Source organism: Gambusia affinis, linkage group LG23 (assembly GCF_019740435.1).
Source record: "Gambusia affinis linkage group LG23, SWU_Gaff_1.0, whole genome shotgun sequence".
In the NCBI taxonomy this organism is placed as follows: Eukaryota; Metazoa; Chordata; class Actinopteri; order Cyprinodontiformes; family Poeciliidae; genus Gambusia; species Gambusia affinis.
In genome coordinates, this window is record NC_057890.1 from 2,465,096 (window position 1) to 2,484,413 (window position 19,318).

The 19,318-nt window shown below is 41.6% G+C and overlaps 1 protein-coding gene across 2 annotated transcripts in view; it reads right to left on the bottom strand.

Annotated features, from left to right (window-relative positions):
• Positions 1-19,318, bottom strand: part of rerg (RAS-like, estrogen-regulated, growth inhibitor) — a 91,194-nt gene that overhangs the window by 5,967 nt on the left and 65,909 nt on the right. Inside the window, exons 2-3 of one of the 2 annotated variants that reach the window (XM_044108020.1) lie at positions 18,631-18,784; positions 4,199-4,255 (exon numbers count right to left, since the gene is read on the bottom strand). In XM_044108020.1, the coding sequence (XP_043963955.1) occupies positions 4,199-4,255; positions 18,631-18,691 (118 nt within the window). In that variant the 5' untranslated portion in view covers positions 18,692-18,784. The remainder of the gene's footprint in view (positions 1-4,198; positions 4,256-18,630; positions 18,785-19,318) is intronic. The other variant, XM_044108021.1, reaches the window with a different exon arrangement.

The window sequence follows — 19,318 nt, forward strand, 5'->3', positions numbered from 1 at the left end:
AAGACAAAGAGAACCTGAGTGAATACAAGAAGCAGATTTCAAATGATATTTCTGGGTTTTCTGTCATTCACGCAATAATTGAAAACAAAAAAGATGTTTTTCTCTTAATACAGAACAGTCAGTTATTCCTACTTTGAAAAGGTGTTTCCTTAATAAGATTGAGAAGTGACACTGCTTTTGTTTACACACCATGTCAACTGAAAAAATGTCTAAAATACACATTTTTTGGAAAGCTGAGTACATTACTGGACACATTGTTTTTAGGCCTACAATTTTTCTTTCCCAGAACTTCTTTTCACAGAAATTTGATTTACATAAATTTGTTTTTTTTTTAAAAATCAGTTTAGCCATAAGGGCCAAAACAGCAGGTCATTTATGCTGAACAATGTTGACTAAAGTTTTGCTGGGTGCCTGAGTGACAGACTGAAGCTTTATAGAACTAAAAGTTGTGATTTCAGAAATGAAAATATTAACTTGTTCCCTCTTTCACCTGTTTCACGGCGAACAATCTAAACAATTGCAGAAGACATCACCTGTAGACTGTTTTAAACTAACATGACTGATCTAATGTAGAAGCATTTTAAACCAATGGAATGTAACATTCTCTTTTATTAAAAGGTGTTTTTTATCAGCCTTCATTTCTTAGTGCTCAGACAGGAAAGTAGAAAATGAGATTGAAGGAAGACATGCAGCAAAGGTCACCAGGCCGGGATTCGAACCTGCGACAGCCACGTCGCGGACTAAGGAGGCCTTGTGTGGGTTGTGCGACGCCACAGAACCCCAGGAAATGTAACATTATTTGGCTGAATAACTATCAGAAGATGAGAAGATGGTCAGTAATGCCCAAACGGGAAGCAGTGTTCAAACACCGCAGCAGACCCAGAGGGCTGGAACAAGCCCTAATCATAAACATAAGTACCCCTAACACTAAAGCATTACACCAACACGGTATTTATAAAATAATATTAGCTCTGCTATTAGCGTTTTAGTGTGCCCACTGCTATGTGTGTGTACTTGTAAATGCTACAAAAGAGGACTCCTATCACAACATCTACCAACACGGTGAGGTCACACTTAACGGAGTGTGAGGACCTTTTCCTGGGCCTCATTAAATTATTCATTTATTTGCTCAAAATCAGATCCTCAAATCTAAATGTTGCAGCTGAATTCAAGACTAACTGGACCAGTCAGTGTTTTCCAGTCATCATTGGAAATGTTTGGTTTATCTGTGTGGATCACAGTCTCAGAATTCTGCGGTCCGCTAACAGGAGCAGCACCTTCTGCTGCTGTAGCTCATCTGCTTCAGCATTAAAGGAATTCTGTGTTGGATGTAATCAGCATTCATTCGAGTTATATTTGCATTTGTAACACCAGGTTTACTCATTTAAAGATATACTCCATGGTGCAGCTTGTTAACATATTCAAAATGTCACGTTCATAATGGACAGCATAGATCCTCAGAGCTGAGACGTTTTAAACGTCTGATTGTGCACGCACCCCCTGCTGCTTCCCAGGTGGAATCGGCCCCTCCTGGGGACAAACTGCGTACCTGTGACGTAAATGAAATGTCACTGGGAGCCAGGGGAAGTAGCATGTGCAGCTGTTTGGCTGCGAGCGTGAGCGTCACGCTGCGACTGCTGGGACGGCAGCCTATTTCAGGAGCCATCGCTCTGTCAGCTGGAGTCCATCTAACCCTGTTTATTGTTTCTGTTGCTCCTTTCAGCGCTTTTCAGGATTTAAGATGCCTTGGAACAAAGTGAAACATTTCCTGAAGGTGGGATGAGTTCAAGACAAACAAAGTGTCACTCCAGGCTCCATTTACCAAAACTGCGCACCGTTCAAGTTGTTGATAAAGCCCGCCAACACGTCCACTCAGAAGCTTTAAATCATCCTCAGCTCCACAGCGCTCCCTTTTCCAAACTGCTCTCGCAAAAAAAAAATCCCCTGAAATTTTGGGAAGCTGCATAATGCGGGACGCAGCTGCTGCTGTGATGTCAAAGCAGCAGCAGATTCCTCTCTGTGGGCCAGCAGATTAAACTCTGCTGTACAAAGCGATAACCATTCCAATATTGTGGCCATCTGCATTTACGATGGCAGCTGTTCCCCACTCTGGTGCTTTAACTCAGACCCAGTTGGACATCTTTTAGCATTTGAGCACACATGGTGGTAGCTGCTGGTGCCGGCCAAGGACGCCATAAACACAGATCAAAAGATGGGCTTTGTAAAACATAAGTACCAGCATTGTTTTTGTTTTTTGCATTCTGCACTCTAAAACACATTAAGTATGAATTTATCAGACAGAATATTTTGTTCATTGTCCAATTTTTGGTCCTTTGCAAACAGAAGGGTTTTTCATTGCTTCTCTACTAATTTGGACATTTGGATCTATAGCAGAAATTAAAAAAAATATCAAGAAACTAAACATGCAAACAATAGAAACTTAAGAACAAAGCATTATATAGTTGTAAAATCTAATTAAAAAAATTATTTTCTGATGATGAATAAGTGAAGACACCCAAACATTTAGATGCATTAATATGATGAGAGCGTTACTCGGCAATTTAATGTGTTCCAATATGCCAACCTCAGAGATTTAGTCAAGAGCTCCTGACTGTTGAAGTGAGATCCAAAGACCTGATTCCTTTGTATAAAATAGTCTACAAGATGAGAAGAGTCAGATCACCTGTCAACATGTCCGGGTCTGACAGACCGCATGACCGTGGCTGAAATCGATGGTAATTTTACTGTGTCTAAACATCAAAATTTAACGAAACAACTAAAAAAAATAAGGGAAAGTTTAGTGGATGTAAATATCTAGTTTCAGACGTGCTCCATTTGCTTGCTGCAAAAAAAAAAACGTCAACCTTTGAGTCGCTTCACAACTTGGGTTTGACAGCACCGTTTTGTTGCTGCCATGATGAACGTCCTGCTTTTGCTACATTTCTATATTTCAAAAATCTAATTTGCCTGCAGTCTGTAACAAATTAGAGCAAATAGAAGTAACATTCCACCAAATTAACAGCTTGCAGCCAGTCTTTGTCAGTCTCAACAGTAGTCATAACTAATGGAGTGACTTCTATCACTTCATCAAAAGAACAGTCTACACCAGCAGATGTGGGAATATCCAAAGGCTGCGGGGGAAAAAAACCTCAGCGCTCATCAGTAACCCTGAATCAAACAGGTAGACAATAGAGACAGATGTTCAGTTGTCGCTGCCACTTTCTGACAGCAACCTCCACTTTCTAAGATTGGCAGTCTGCACGCACACCCCCCACCTGTGTGATGTACCCATAATAGCATTTTAATAATGTTTCAACCACTTCATGGGCAGTTTCAGCCAGAGAGCCTGATTGGTAACAGACGCCCACCAGCAGTGCTGTTATTCCCATTATGGACGTCATGCTGGGCTTTCTTGGTCATGACGCCAACCCTTGTGGTAACCAAGGAGGCAGTTATTATTCTTTTCTTGAGTTCAGCGCTTGGTATTTACACAGCATACACCCAGAATGAGGCTGGCACCCAGGACAACATTAAATCACTTTTGGAAGTACAATATTACCCTGGAAAAATAACCCCTTGCCAGAAAAATATCCCCTTAGTTGATTTTATGACCTCTAATACTTAAATCAAGTTAATATCTAAGCCATATTTGTGATATATAACAGAGTGTATGGCAATACCTTTGTGACCATTATGTGGTTTCAGAATAATGCAATAATTTCCTGAGTGCTGTGTGTTTTTGCAGCTGATTGCTCTTCCTGTCACCAAATAAGCTGATGTAGGATTGAGAAGAGCACCGAGGGAAACATTTAGTGCCTCTCATCTGCTCTGTAGAGCCGATCAGATGAGACACTTTGTCTTTTGCTTCATGTAATTACAGCGGAGGAAAGCGATTTGACCAGCATAGTAAAGTGAAAGGGTCAATCTCTACTGCATTAATCCAGACTGTCTGATGGAAAAGCACATCGCTCTAAATCAAACAACGCAATCCATTGTGTTTTATGGAAGTCCTATTCTGTGAATCTCCCCCACCCCCTTTTTTTTAGACAAACTGAAACACTTTCAGGATGTTATATGGCAGAAAATACAGTAAAATATGCAAAATATAACGTTGACTATGGCGCTTTAGTTTTGGGTAAACAATGTAGCAGTTGAAATGATGACATATCATGTGAGCGACTATAAATGGAAGTCTTACCCAGTGTTGGGTCGTACTCCCAGATGAAGCGTCTGGTCAGGAACCTCACCACCATCGCTGCAAAATCAAGAAGAAAAACTGAGTTTGACATGAAAATAAGACTAAAACTGAGCAGCTAACAGTGATAAGAAAAAAAGTTAAACAGTTTTTCACACCAGATGTTGTGTCTCTGGTGTTTTCAGCCACAACGTCATAACAGCTGCTGCCTTAGGGTAGGGGGATAGGGCTAGGGTTAGGGTTAGGTACCCAACTCACCAGGAAACTGTTGGAACCAAGCTACTTTAATCTAAATGCTCCTATCTGTTTGACTGGCTCTACTTGATTAGAGCCGAGTTCTGACAGCCTTCAGGAGGAGACATCAGCTCCAGAGTTCATCCAGAGTGTCTTATGTAGATGGTGAAAGTAAGATGGACGTCCTCAGAGAGCCTGTGACTCACTGCCCTAATGGTTTACCATCAGCAAGTGATCTGCTGCACGGAAATGTCGAGCCTCTTTACTCCGACTGAATTAGGCTGTCATTATCTGTTTATTACTCAGACCAAACTCAGCTCTGTGGGAGAAAGAGAGGGAGGCTGCAGAAGCTGGAGGCAGAATGCGCATTTTTATCTGAGCGAGACAAGGTCGGCCTTTGGTTCAGGTAACGGGTGGGAAGGTTACCGCAAGGAGCTGTCCTGCAGCCTTTGGATGTGTCTCTGCTTCAACATACTCAAGTCAAATAATGAGGTCATTAGCAGGACCCCACTGAGGAGGTGATTTGAATCTGAATTAGATTAGCCTTTGGCTTTAGTCTCTGTCAGGATCCATGTTTCTCTGTGTATTTATTTCTAGTTTTCTTGTGTGTCTGAGTCTCTGTGTTGTCCTGTCTCCCCGTGATTAGTTCCCAGGTGTGTCTCGTTCCCTGATTACCTCATGTGTATTTAATGTCACCTGTGTCTCTGTGTCTGGTCGGATCCTCGTCATACTTCGTCGTCCTGTTCCCTAGTGGTATCCTGTTCCCTGCGTTCTGGTTTTTTTGTCATTAAACTTCATCATTTCACTTTAACGGTCCATCTGCGTTTCTGCCTCACCTCCACCACCTCAAAACATGACAGTCTCCTGGAGGAGCTAAAGTGTAGCACATGAAGCATAAACAATTCTGACTAATTAAAGTCTCAAAGAACTGAACTTCAGGGATTTCCTTAACCTGCTTTTCATTCAAACAGAAAAACAACTGTTAATACTCCTGTTGCTATTTTATTATGACATACTGATACAAGAGATAAAGTAACGTTATCTAGATCTTCTGGTCGATGACCTTGAGAGTTTTAATTGAACTCAATGGTGTTGTTATCTTGATGACTTTTAAACTCTAACCCAGGAGGTCTCTTCAGATAGGTTGGAGGTATCAGACCAGAAACAATCACACTGATAGGACAACAGTGGCCATTGTTATCACTAATGAGGTCATCGAGATCATGAGAAGGTGTTGGAAAGATAAAACCTGAGGTCACCTCCTCTGTTCAAGGCTGCTTTTCTATGTTCACAAGAAACCTCCAGTTACTCGAGGATTTCTTCAAACATATTATTATTCCAATTCAAAAATACTTTATGGATCCCAATGTAAAAGTTTTTGTAACTGATTTAATATAAGAGTTATTGTGGGCTGGAAACATCTCCTGTAGCTGTCTTTACTGCTACGAATTTGATGAATCCTCTGACTGAAGTCGCTCTGTTTTTCTAGGAGGATGGTCTGGGTGTTCCATCTTTTCTTGATCTTATCTAAAATCCTTTCTGTGCACCATCATCCCCAAAGGTTATGCTGTAACCATAAGGACTTTAAACCACAGGAATCATGTATTTTTCCAAATTTGGCAGTTTTCACGTCATAACTCCAAAAACCTTGGTAGACCGCAATACCAGTAATTGGCCTAAAAGTTCAAAAGGTGGCACACAGCTAAGAAAATTTAAATGGTAATTCTCCTCCTTTATACTTCCAAAAGAGGGGCATTTTACAACCAAAGTATACCTTGATTCCAGTTTGGTGGGTGCTGGGGTTCTTGTTTTAGAATGGACTGGGTATAGTATATGTGAACCATAAAAACGTTTTTTGCATCATTTTCTGCTCGTTTTAAGAGTACATAATGTTGAAAACCACTTCTGTAACTCATCTGTAACTCATTTCTACGTAAATGATCCACATGCGAGGAGCAGGATCCCACTGCAAAGCTCCGCTGCTACGGATTGGCAGAGCTTCAGTTCCCTGTGAGAGCCGCCTTGTCCTGAAGTGTTTTATGATGGACTGGGTGGTCCAAGTCAGTATCTGTGTCCTCATGTAAACTCGACCCATTTGGACGGGGACGATGAGAGGCAGCATTACTCCTGAAAGCTCTCTTTGAACTGTGACCAAAGATCCATCTTAGCCGGGCCTGTTTTTCAATTAGGACAAGGAAGAAAAACTGTTGTGTAAGCTGGAGTGTCTGTGTCACGATTCATTACGCTCCTAAAGAAGTCAAGCCTGGTGATTTGAGAGCAGGGGAGCTGGGGCTGACCACCGATCTGGATGTGCCAGAGCTACGAGGAAAGGCCCGTCTCATTATCCAAGCAGGTCCTGCACTCGGCCGTGCCATTCCTCACCTGTCTGTTCCTCAGTAAATCTCATCTACTTTTTTCCTCTAACTCCTCGTGTTGTCATACGCTAAAAGCCAAAGAGCAGCAGATCGTTTGTCAAGCTGTTCAGTTGTTGTTTGGGTCTGAATTTCTGTGGCGGCGCCCTGGATTCCAGGTAGACGGAGCGATCAATGGGGTGTGAAGTCCCCTCCTCATCTGCTGCTTTTCACCGCCGCTTGAAAACAAATGTACACATGGCAGCGAGGAGCTGGACAAATATTGAGGGAAGAAAGTCCCCTACCTGTGTACATACTGGTGTAGCTCATCATAAAATACATAAACAGAGATGAAACAAGAAAAAAATGCAATTTTATACAAATAGAATCCCTAATGAACTAATTCGAATTTTGTTGATTACATTGTTAGAAGTTGCTCCAGTCAGTGCCTTCTTTGTCCAGTTTATATATATATATATATATATATATATATATATATATATATATATATATATATATATATATATATATATGTATATATATATATATAGGTCTGATGCCAGACATCTGAAACAGCTTCTTTTTTCCAGACATCTGAAAATTGTTTACAAAAGGTTACTGTTTGTCTGATTGATCCGTTTCTTAATCCGACCTGATTTGTGTTGTATGTCAAAGTCCAGTGGTGTCTCAGCTGTTGGATCGCAGTTGTTTTCCATCTTTAGTGCTTAATTCATCTGTTCCTCTGTTAGAAAAACCAGCCCGTACCATGGTGCTGCTACCAAACAGCTTCTTTTTTCCAGTTTAACCATCAGATTTTCATTGGGATTTCTTTCCTACAACATTGTAATCGAGTAAAAGGTAAAATTAGGGCTTCACCAAGTGCAGTTTTCTGGCCGATCACCAACCTTTAAAAAGCCTGACCAGACAAAAAAGCCAATACCGATTTTTATTTTTCTCTTTTTTCTTGACTGAAAAGTCACTAAATACCACAACACAGTGCCTGCATTGGCAACAGAGAGGTGACTATTTTAAACTGCAAATGTCCAGATGTGACCCGGTGGACTGACAGCCCTCTCACAATAGAGCAAAAGAGGATAGCTGACGGTTTCAGAAGTAGATAAGATTGGTTCCACGTATTGATTTGATCACCGATTTAAGAAAGTCTGGGCCACTTTGACAGTTTTCAGTGTACACACTGTAGTCTGTAGAATCATTTTAGAGCTTAACTGCTTCTTAAATGACAGAAAGTGGATACCATTGTGGAGATGCTGTGATTTTTAATCCACATCACATGTGTGTGTGGGTTAAATGCCCCTCATAAAGTACTGATACGGCTGACACATTTATTCAAAGACTAAATGTGTCTGAACACTTGGTGTCATTTCTCCTGAACAAACTGTGTTGAAGAAACAACTCCTCTCTGTTGTTGTCATAATGTATCGTAATGCATGTGTTAAAAACGAACTTGTTGGGATTTCATGTTTCAGCTTGTTTGTGCCGACACTGAACCCATCATCAAACGCATCGTCCGGGGGCGTGGGGGCATGTTTTCCCTAAAACCTCCTTTATCAAAAGTGACCTAATCGCATTAGCAGCAGAGCGCTGGACTAATTGCGAACAAAGCCGGAGCAATTAGTGGCGCCTATGGTTCTGTTCTGGGCCGGTGCTGCGTTACTCATTGAACGGTCCATATTGATTTTCTTAGGGCGTCAGACGGACACCCACAGCTCTTTGGTTCCTTCTTGTAAGAAAAATGTCCCTTCAGAGGCTGCCATAGTCAGGTTCTGTCCCTATTGTATTAATGTCATGTTGGGTCATGTCATACACTGAGTTGTGCTGATAAGACCCAGACAGGACTGGATGGACCAGCAAAATGCCAGAAAAGAATGAGAAGCCGAGGGCAGACAATTTGAAGATTTTCTTTTTAAAAAGAAAATCTTTTTAAAAATGAATTATAACACAAGTCAAAATGAGGACTCGTCCCTGTTCCAGATTTCTTTAGGTACTCTTCACCCGATCACACAAGTGTTAATGACAGACAAAAGTAATGTGGGTAGAAAAAAAAAAAAGCGGTTTTCCGTTAATGATTCCAGGCGTTAGGGGACAAAAATCGATCCTTGTTGAATCTTACATTACCTGTGATTCAGCTAGAGGGATTCAGGAAAGGAATGATTGTGAGAAGCAAAACTGTGGTTTTTCACTCTTAAAATAAAGCAAAAGTTTATAAAAATAAAAAAATAAAAAAAATCAATTGCTAAACAGTTTTTGTCTACTGACTTAGATGGAGTTCCATAATATATTTTAGAAAAGCATACGGGAAAGATTCTGCTGCTTTGATTTTGATGATGCTTTAGTGAAAGCATAATAAGCTGGTGCTTTAACATGCACTTTATTCCATGCAGTCTTTATGTTCTTGAAATTAACAGTCATTTAAAAATTGTTTATCTGTTTGCATACTAGTTCCGTTTTATTTTTCAGTTTTGTGTGTAATTTTTTATTTTTATTTTTTACTTTGGTATGAAAAAAAATAATAATAATTAAAAAAAATTAAGACCAAAGAGTAAACAAACTTAAGCTATTCACATTTTTGTGCTAAATCGCATTCTGGAGTTCCTGTAAATGACCTTCTCAGGACCATCGAAGGACAAATCCCACACTTCTACAATCAGAATGTCGCAGACTGAATCAAATTGCTGGACCTTCACACAACGCTGACAATGCTGTCACCATGATGGGGTCGGCGCCTTGGTTTGAGGTCAGCAAATTCTCGATGACCAGGCCTCAGTGGTTCCCTCACATTTAAGGTCTTTGATGTGCTGCCATTATATCTCCCTGTTTTCAGACATGTAGTGCTATAACTCCAATAAACAGCCACCACAAAGCTGGGAAAGTTTTGCGTTCCGTCAAAAACCCTGGGGAACTCCCGACCGATTGTTGCTCAGTGTTCTGCATCTTACTGTGCCAAGAAGACTTTACCAGAAGAGATAATATAAGTCATGACACATTTTTGACAAAATGGTAGAAAGTGGATGTGCATGAACAAACCAAAACTCCTCATTTTTTGTACCACCTCTGTCAAACAGAGAGACAGGACCAGACTAATCACTGGGTCAGTACACCGTGAGATGAGAATCAATGTATCGAGCCGCCTCCTCCAATCAATATCCGCTCTCATCAGAGGCATTGACAGCCGGATTACAGATCGCATTTTCTCTTGCTCTAGTTATTGATTTAAGGCTTTTCAGAAAATCCAATCAGCTGCTAAAGGAAACATTATGAGAGCTTATAGTCATGGTGACAGCTTCAAGGACAATTACCCACTCAGGATATCATGAGGTGTAAGTTTGCAGACTGCAGCTCAGGATGAGCGTGATGTGTGAATTTATTAGCAGGAAGAGGAAAAACTGGAGCAGGCACTGCAATGTGAAAAGAGATCAGAAACACGGCAGCACCAGAAGCTTGTTGTGCTTCGGTTTTGAAGGAAAGAGCAGACTGAACCTTTTGAAGGTTAAACAGACTCAAATGAACTGTTGATTGCCTGGATAGTTTAATCACAAAAGCAACAACATCGCCACTTCCTGATCAGTGGGTCAGGCCCTGATTCCCAATCCCAGACCTTTCCCAGAATTCCTGTCACCACCACTCCCTCCCAGGGGAACATCTCAATCCCAAACCACAAGCATGGAGCCCCGCTAGACCTGACTAATAGACATAAGGCCCTTCTCTTGATAAGGAGAAGTATGTATATCTGCCGTTGGGGTAGGTGGGGGTCTGTGGAGCAAGGGTGGAAAAAAAATCCAACCTATTTTTACTTCCAAACATAGATAGGAATGCCATTTATTTTCCTTGGATGTTATTGGCTGTTCTCCAACAGCCAATAAGGTCGGAGATAAGGAAGACTGTAGATGTTAGCTTCAGGTGTTTCCACTGTGCGTATCAATGTATATTAGGGTATATTTGGTATTTGAGCTATTAATAGGATTTTTCCAGCGATTTTAGAGGGGCTGTGGAGTATTTGCAGATTTTAGTTTTTCCAAGGGTGACTCTGGTTAGGGAAAACAGAGATATACCACGGACTCACTGTATTTGTTGGAAAAAAACAAAAAAACAAAAACCAACAACCCAAAAACATTGTTTTTGCTTTGCAGCAGATTGAGACGTTCTTATTGCTGGGCAGCTTGTATGTTTCCTCTGGTATTTAGGATACTGGTCTTTGTTCGTTAACTTCAAGTCTGATTTCCGGATTCCCTTCAAAACTCCAGAATGTTAATAAAAGTTCCGGTCTGGAGAAACCGATCAAAATTCAAAGATGACCTCCACTCTAAACCAGGTGGGGATGTTCAGTTTAACCATATATGTTTGTAAATAGAAGATATATTTAAATTTGTTAGTGTTCATCATTGTTCTGTATTGACTTTAATGTTCTGCTGTGCTTTTACTGAGAAAGTAAAGAGACCTGACTAATAGACATAAGGCCCTTCTCTTGATAAGGAGAAGTATGTATATCTGCCGTTGGGGTTATTTGGGGGTCTGTGGAGCAAGGGTGGAAAAAAAATCCAACCTATTTTTACTTCCAGACATAGATACAAATCAAGCCATACATCTTTCATTACCATTCCACATCAGATCGTGGCTCACCAATCAGCGTGCTTTCAGCCCCGTTTTCCCTCTAAGGAACCCTACTCTCGAACAACGGATGTGGGAAGTCCGATGTGAGCCGTGTAACAATAACACACAGGGCAACAGTAAACATGTCATCTCCCACGATTAATGGTGGTGCTGTCTGGGCCAGACGAGGACAAATAGTTCACTCTGTGTCAGCTGGGGATCAGGAGGATTTATGGCCAGCAATCAGATACGTGACGAAGGAAAACAACATCTCTCAGAACACAAACAGTCAGCAACGCTATTAGGCGCTTTCTTTCAATAATGCCATTCTTATCTGCAGAACATTCTGCTTAGTTAGAAACCAAATGGACAAAAGGGAAGCAGACGAAATCTGAACCATGACTGTGCAAGTACAATATTTGCAAACATCGGTAGGTTGATTCTGTGCAACAGCTGTTGATATGTTAAGACTGAAGTTCTATATGCTAATATCAATGTTGGCTTTTCTTGGAATAGTCCAAATGGAAGTGGCATTAGGTGAATGCTCTAAAGATTTTTTCCTTGTATCCACACAGAACCAATATTTTAGGATAATATTTCAGTATTTGTGGATGTTTCTGTGGAACGTAAACATCAAATCGCCTGTTTGGGATTCTATCACGTATGTCAAATGTTCAATGTTCAATTGGCATAGTTTAACTTTGGGAGGTTAAACTATGTAGGTGCAACGCTGACCGACATGCTATCTGCTGATATTTACAAACCAGCCAATCCAGGAATGCCATTTATTTCCCTTGGATGTTATTGGCTGTTCTCCAACAGCCAATAAGGTCGGAGATAAGGAAGACTGTAGATGTTAGCTTCAGGTGTTTCCACTGTGCGTATCAATGTATATTAGGGTATATTTGGTATTTGAGCTATTAATAGGATTTTTCCAGCGATTTTAGAGGGGCTGTGGAGTATTTGCAGATTTTAGTTTTTCCAAGGGTGACTCTGGTTAGGGAAAACAGAGATATACCACGGACTCACTGTATTTGTTGGAAAACAAACAAACAACAACCCAAAAAACATTGTTTTTGCTTTGCAGCAGGTTGAGACGTTCTTATTGCTGGGCAGCTTGTATGTTTCCTCTGGTATTTAGGATACTGGTCTTTGTTCGTTAACTTCAAGTCTAATTTCCGGATTCCCTTCAAAACTCCAGAATGTTAATAAAAGTTCCGGTCTGGAGAAACCGATCAAAATTCAAAGATGACCTCCACTCTAAACCTGGTGGGGATGTTCAGTTTAACCATATATGTTTGTAAATAGAAGATATATTTAAATTTGTTAGTGTTCATCATTGTGCTGTATTGACTTTAATGTTGTTCTGCTGTGCTTTTACTGAGCAAGTAAAGAGACAAATAAATATGCATAGTTAAACTTAGGAATCACTGTATATTTAACAAGCATACATAAGAATGGGGGTGTTAATTGACACTTACAAAGTTGCTTTGTTATCTTCAGTGATATTGTACCCATTTCAATTTGATTTCCCCCTAACATCCAGATGACAATAAAGAGATAACAATGCAGCAAATTAAAGTAAGATGCATAACTTCCAAAACACCGAGCCAGTAACTGAACAAATCTCCTCATCTCCGCCGGCCTCCAGTTCCAATTACAGCTGGCTGATCATCAGAGCGTTGAGTCATCACTTTCCTCTCCCTGCCTCTAAACTCGTTAGTGGGCTGGAGACACAATTTCTTCTAACGATGGGGGAGCAGGATCAGTGCAAATGCTCATTGAGGACCAGGTTTGTTTGTTTATTTCCCAACTTCATGATATTATTATAGATAGTTCATCATGAACATGATTTAGTGAAGCAGCTGAAAACAAGTTTTGGTGGCTTCTTTCTCAAATCTAATTTACCAGTTTGAACAGTCATATGATAATTGTGCATCGATAACAGTAAGGTGGACTGGATGATTTTGTTTGTTGTTGTTTTTTTTGTTTTTTTTTACCTCCAAGCTATTTTTTTCTCTTTGAAAAGTGGGTCAAAACATACATTCTGTTGACGCAGAATATATTTTCAAAGTCTTTTTTTAAATTTTCTATAGCAGCTGAAACGTCAGATATACCAGAAACCAGAAAGATTCTACATACTAAGTGAAGTACTTTTTTTTTTTTTTTTTTAGTGCTTTGAGGAGATTGAGATATCCCATCAATGGTAACAAAGAGCCGACAAACACAATACCTCACCTTTTAAGAGCTTTTGTCTGGACGCACTTTGAAGGCTGAAATGCCTTTGTGTAAACACAACGGTTCATATCGAGTTCATTTTGAATGACAGTAAAGGTCAGATAAACTGCCCCTCCTCCCCCAGGTTTAGTTTGGGTGAGCTCATAAGCTCACACAGACGAGCTGGGGTAGGACTAATTCTCCTCGGGGCGCCGCGGCTTTCTAAAGCAGAACACAGCGGAGGCTTTTTGGATCCCGCCTCTGGTATACGCAAAAGGACAAAAGCTGTCGCTCTTGGGGTTTCAGCAGGAAGGGCGTGAGGATCCAAACAACTTTTTCATCCCTTTAATTTGGCCTCCGACAAAAGCACCACAGAGCCACTCATAAAGGCGGGGTTAGGTCAGGGCTGAAATGCTGAAACCACACCTTAGCGAGCGATCTTTTCTCCGATTACAGACGGAGGTGGCATCCTCTGGACAACCAGCAGCTCAGAGACAAAGGAGCTGATATGAGAAAAGGTGGCGTCGTTTCCGACTGCAGACCACTGTGAAACCTTTCCAGACCATGTCCAGTGGAGCAAACTGAACAGAGCCCCCTGCTGAATACAGTAGAAGAATCCTTTCTATGGTCGAAGTGTTTCATCAGCAAAAGTTACAAATGAAAGTAAAGTAAGCGAAAATAATAAGACCCAAAGTAAAAAAACAACAACAAAAAAAATGCAGTTGAAAGACAAGGTAACAAAACCTGTACAGTTATAAAGGAAATAGAAGAGGCAGGAGCTAGAAGAATCAGTTATGAGCCAAAAGTGTTTGGACTTTTACTTTTGTTTATGTTCCGTTCTGATCATTTTTAAATTTTTTTGTTTCCTGATTTTTAATGTTTGAGGTTTTTGTAGGAGGTTCAGGTTTCTTCCCCCTGTTCACCTCACCCTCTCACCCTCAGCCTGCCATTCTGCTTCTCACCCTCCCCCCCCCCATTCACCTCCACCTGCTCCCTTCCCTAGCTGCATCTACTCACCTGAGATTAGCTCTTCTGGTCACTTCCACCTCTAACTCAGTATTTAAGAACCTCCAGGTTGTATTAGTCCTCACTGGTTCGCCCATCTATTTTTGCTCTTCTGTCATTTTCCCATTCATAGCCCCAAATCTGAGTCTTCCCGTAAGTCTGTAAGTTTTCCTTGTTTATTATTTATTAAACATTCTCTTTCCTGCAAATCTCTCTAGACTCGAACTCTGATGTGGACCAAAACAGTTTCCCTCGGTGGTTCTAAATGCAGCACCACCACAGGTGAGCAGGGTAAACGGGTTGCTCAGAAAGTTTGGTCAGGTTCCTCAAAGCCTTTTTATGTCCGAAACACATCATACCTGAGAGTACTATTCTGAAATTTCAAAAGCTCTGACGATGTTCCTATTATTAGGCTTTTAGAAGGTGAACAGAAAATAACTGATGACTCACACACCGGCCAGGAACAGGCAGCCTTCAGACGGCATGAATGAAAAACGGACAATAAAGTATAAATAAAGTGAAGCTGAGCTGGTACAGAAGTAGATTCTAATAAGAGTTCAGAAGGTGAAAGCAGCACAACCACCCGGCCGCCTGCTTGTGACGCAATATCTTCCATTAACAGGCCCACACTTTACAGAACGTGTCAGGGGAAGACCGCTTGATAAGGTGGGCTTTGGACTGAGTCAGGCAAGAAACCCTCGTTAGTTCAGGGTGAACATCCTATATCTGGTAGAACCCAGTTTTAGCCAACTCTGTGTGTGTGTGTCTGTGTGTGTGTGAGTGCCAGGCGAACAGAAAGATGCAGGAGGTCTGGGCCGGGCACGCGGCCTCAGAAAAGTTTAAACAGGAAACATGAACGTTGAAGACACTGTGTTCCTTCCTGAGGAGAAAGGGAGGCTGCAGATCAGCAAGCAGGAGAAAGGAAAGTGGGGGAGGATGGAGAGGAACGAAGTAAGAAAGTACTGAAGGAATTAAATGCCTTCGACGCTGAACTGAAACCTCGCCGTTACGGACGACACCCCAACGCTACCGTTAGAACGCCGGATCCCGGAGACAAAATGTAACGTTGCCAACGCCGACTCCAACATGGACCTCAAAAACTGGCTGAATTCCCAGGAGTTCACGCTAAAAATCTGACTGTAAAAGTTTTCATTTCTTGATGATGCCGCAGGAGGAGTCCCACCGAGGACCACCGGTGGGACGTCTCTCCGTCTACTGGACAGTAGAAGCTGCCAGATTCCTTAAACGGTGATCTGAGAGGATTGGTTTGGCTGTGGACTCTCTCAGTTTCAGATCTGCTGTGTAACAACTCAAACACCATCTTCTGTTTCAATGTAAGTCAAGTACCACAACCTGATATCATTTGAACAAATTTGAACATAAAAATGCTGATGAAAATATCCCAATAGTTGTGTGTCACCACTTGTTTTTGCTGCTTTGTTTCTCTTGTCTGGCCTCTGAATTACTGTTTACATTGTACGTCCAGCTGAGTCACAGTTCACTCCTAACACCAGAGGAAGCAAACACTGGTGTTTCACCGGCAGACGCAGGCTGGCTCGGTCCATTGCTGTTGCTCTCCTTTCTGTTGCCGCATTGCTCTGTTCTTTATCGCTGAAGGAATGAGTGGAGGTAGAACGTGTAAGAGAATTTTTTTTCATTTTTGCTTTTAAAGAACCTCCAGAGCGTTCTGTAAAATGCTGCTTAGGACAATTTTAGATCACAGAAAGCATTTGCCTCCAAACAGATTGATGGATGGAAACACGTTGTTTGTCAGTTAATGTCTTCGCTTGAGAGGTAATTACATTCTCACTTGGGATAAGTTGGTATTTACAGCTTTTCCCTCCTTAAACCCCCCCCAACTCCCAACTTTTTAATAACTTTGCTGTATGATAATAAAAACTGTTTAAAAATGCAAGATGTTTAATTGAAAAAACAAGCAAAGGCAGGAGGAATCTGTGAGGGGGGCAAAAAATACAATTTCACAGCACTCAGTGCTGCCAAAGATGGAGAATCCTAATTGGTTAAATGTTTCTTATTTCCTCTGCTCACTTTCCACTGCTGAGTCAATAAAGTGAGAATCAGTAAAGTGCCAACAGAAGCCACACTGGGGATAATACACTCTGCTCTATTAGTGCAGAGCAGCAACGCAGGAGTCCAGGTCAGAGCAGACCCAGCAGGCCTGGAAAGCCCCCAGCAAGACCCAAACACCCCGCGGGTATGAAGCCGATGATTAGAGATGATCTCCAAGAAGTGAAAAAAAGAACCCATGGTAGTGCTGTCTGAGGTCACTGCAGTGACAAAAGGCTCAATAATGAGGGCTGTTTAACGTTTTTCCCACAGGCAGTTAAACGTCCAAAAGTGTTGCAATTACCTTTAGTGTCGAGTTCTCTGAGGCGCTAAAAGCGTCTTCAGTGGAATCCGTGACCCACAGCAGCAAATGTAAATCTAGAGATCGGCGCTCTCCCTCCAACACAGACGCAAAACAACATGTAAAATCAGCTTTGGTTTTCCTCCCTGCTACACTGTTCACGAAGCGGGAGAGTCATTTACTGCCCAGATCCACATGTTTCCAGACTGAGGACAAAACAAATTCATTAGCATCTGTAGGCTTCCATTAAAGGTCTATGTTTGGAGGAGAGATCACTTCAGAAACGGTCACTTTCCAAACTGCTGGGTTCCACTTTTCCATGTGAAATAGAGGAAAGGGAGACTAAGGGAATAGTTAGGTAACATCAGAGCTGCATGTTCTGCAAATAATAGTTTTATTTAACAGAACATCAAGTACCGTGCAGCGTTGGTGTTTGTTTCATAACATTAGCTTAAACAGTAGCAGGAAATCCCTCTGCGATGATGGCCGGTGAAGGAAAGAAGGGGATACATCAGCCAACAAAAACAGACAGTCGTGTTTTCTTCTCCTTCTTTCTGTGATGTTTGAGTTATGAAATTAGATCTGCGTTAAGAATGATTTACCAGCCCTTCAAATTCAATAACGTCCACTGGGCGTTCTTTTTGAAGGAATGTGGGCTGTTTACTACAGCAAGGGGCAAAGCTGGACCATCACCTCCCTGTTTTCACTGTCTCCTGTCTGTCTGCGATGATGGATTGAGGCAGACGCAGGTTGTTAGGATAACTGACAGGTTTTCTGGGGAAGGAACTCGACTCAATCAGGCTTTGATTGCAGAGAAAAGCGCCATCTCAAAAATCTTGGAAGAACTCGACGTTTGACAGCGTTGGCTACGATGGCCATGTTTTACAGCCTCTCTCGCTCTGTAATTACGCTTTTGAGGACTGCGCTGGAGTTGACCTCCTCTGACATTTTAATGGCCTCCTTCGGGGTGGAAGGAATCCAGAAGCATGTTTTTTGTCATCTGATTTCCACGCAGGAGCAATCTGTCTCTTCGGCTGCCAGGAAAACATGCGGACCGCGTTACGGCCGAGAAAACGCACGGAGCGCCAGCGGAGGCTGCGCTCCTTCGGCTTGTGGAGGAACGCGGCTGAAAATGAGCTGTGGGAGTGAAGGCATGGTAAACAACCACCTACTGTAATAATGACTATGTAAACGGACGGGGTATGTGCTGATGGAAAAGGCACAACAACACTGATAATTAAAACGAGGCAGATGAAAATATATAATGAGTTAACAAGCAACCATCAGCCCTCAAACTGTTGAGTGGAATACAACTTTTATTTATTTATTTATTTATTTATGTAGGCGATCTTTGGAGAGGAACAGATGTCAGCATGTGCCTCCAATTTGAAGTTCCAAACATGTTGCATTTAAAGTCCTGTGTACGGAGAGTACAAACACTCCAGAGTTAGAATACTCTATGATGGCTTTTGCCTAATATTTTTATACAAAAACGTATAATCTGATCAGATTCACTGGCATTCCAATGGTCCAGTGTCGGAGATGTTTCCAAACAGCCATATTTGCCTTTCTGGAAAGACAAGCTAGAACAAACAACAGAAACAACTAAAATGAACTATGAAGATTCTGCAAACAAAATTATGCCGGTTTACCTGACTTGCCCACCCCCGCCTTGCCGAACACAGCCAGCTTCACCTCGGGGCTTTTGGCCATGACAGCAGCTGCGAGCAGCAACGCTCAGCCGGCCGATCAGTGAGCTCCGACTTCAGCCGACCATCCTCTGATCCGGCCAGGAGGAAACGGCAGCTGGGGAGACAAGTTGATGAGAAGAATGACAGCTTGAACGACTCCATTACAGAACCAACAGATCAAACGCACTTTTGACTTTTTCCCCCCGTCACGTTTAAACGCCTCAGAAATAATTCTGGTTCTTAAGTTTTAGTTTCTTGACCGCATAGTGACGCTGTAAGAGTGAAGTGAGTGAGCGCTTTGTTCGCTTTTCAACGACTGACCAATTCCTTGATGAGTCAGGCCGAGTACAGCAGCGTTTGGAGAAAACGGTTTCTAGGAGACAGATTTGATTGGCCAATTGTCCTTTGTGTTTCCAGCTAAGAGATGATTGTTGCTTTTTATGCTGAAGTTTGGCAAAAATTAGGGTGAAATCACCTTTAGTCGTTTAGGTAAAAAAAAAAAAAAAAAAAAAAGATTACAGTGCTCACACATGATGACTCTGTGTCAAACAGAGACTTTAAGGTCATTCTTCTGTTTTAAACCAGCATAAAGCAAAACTGGACACATTGTTTATGTTGTTCTGGCAAAAAATATAATTTCTTTGTTTCT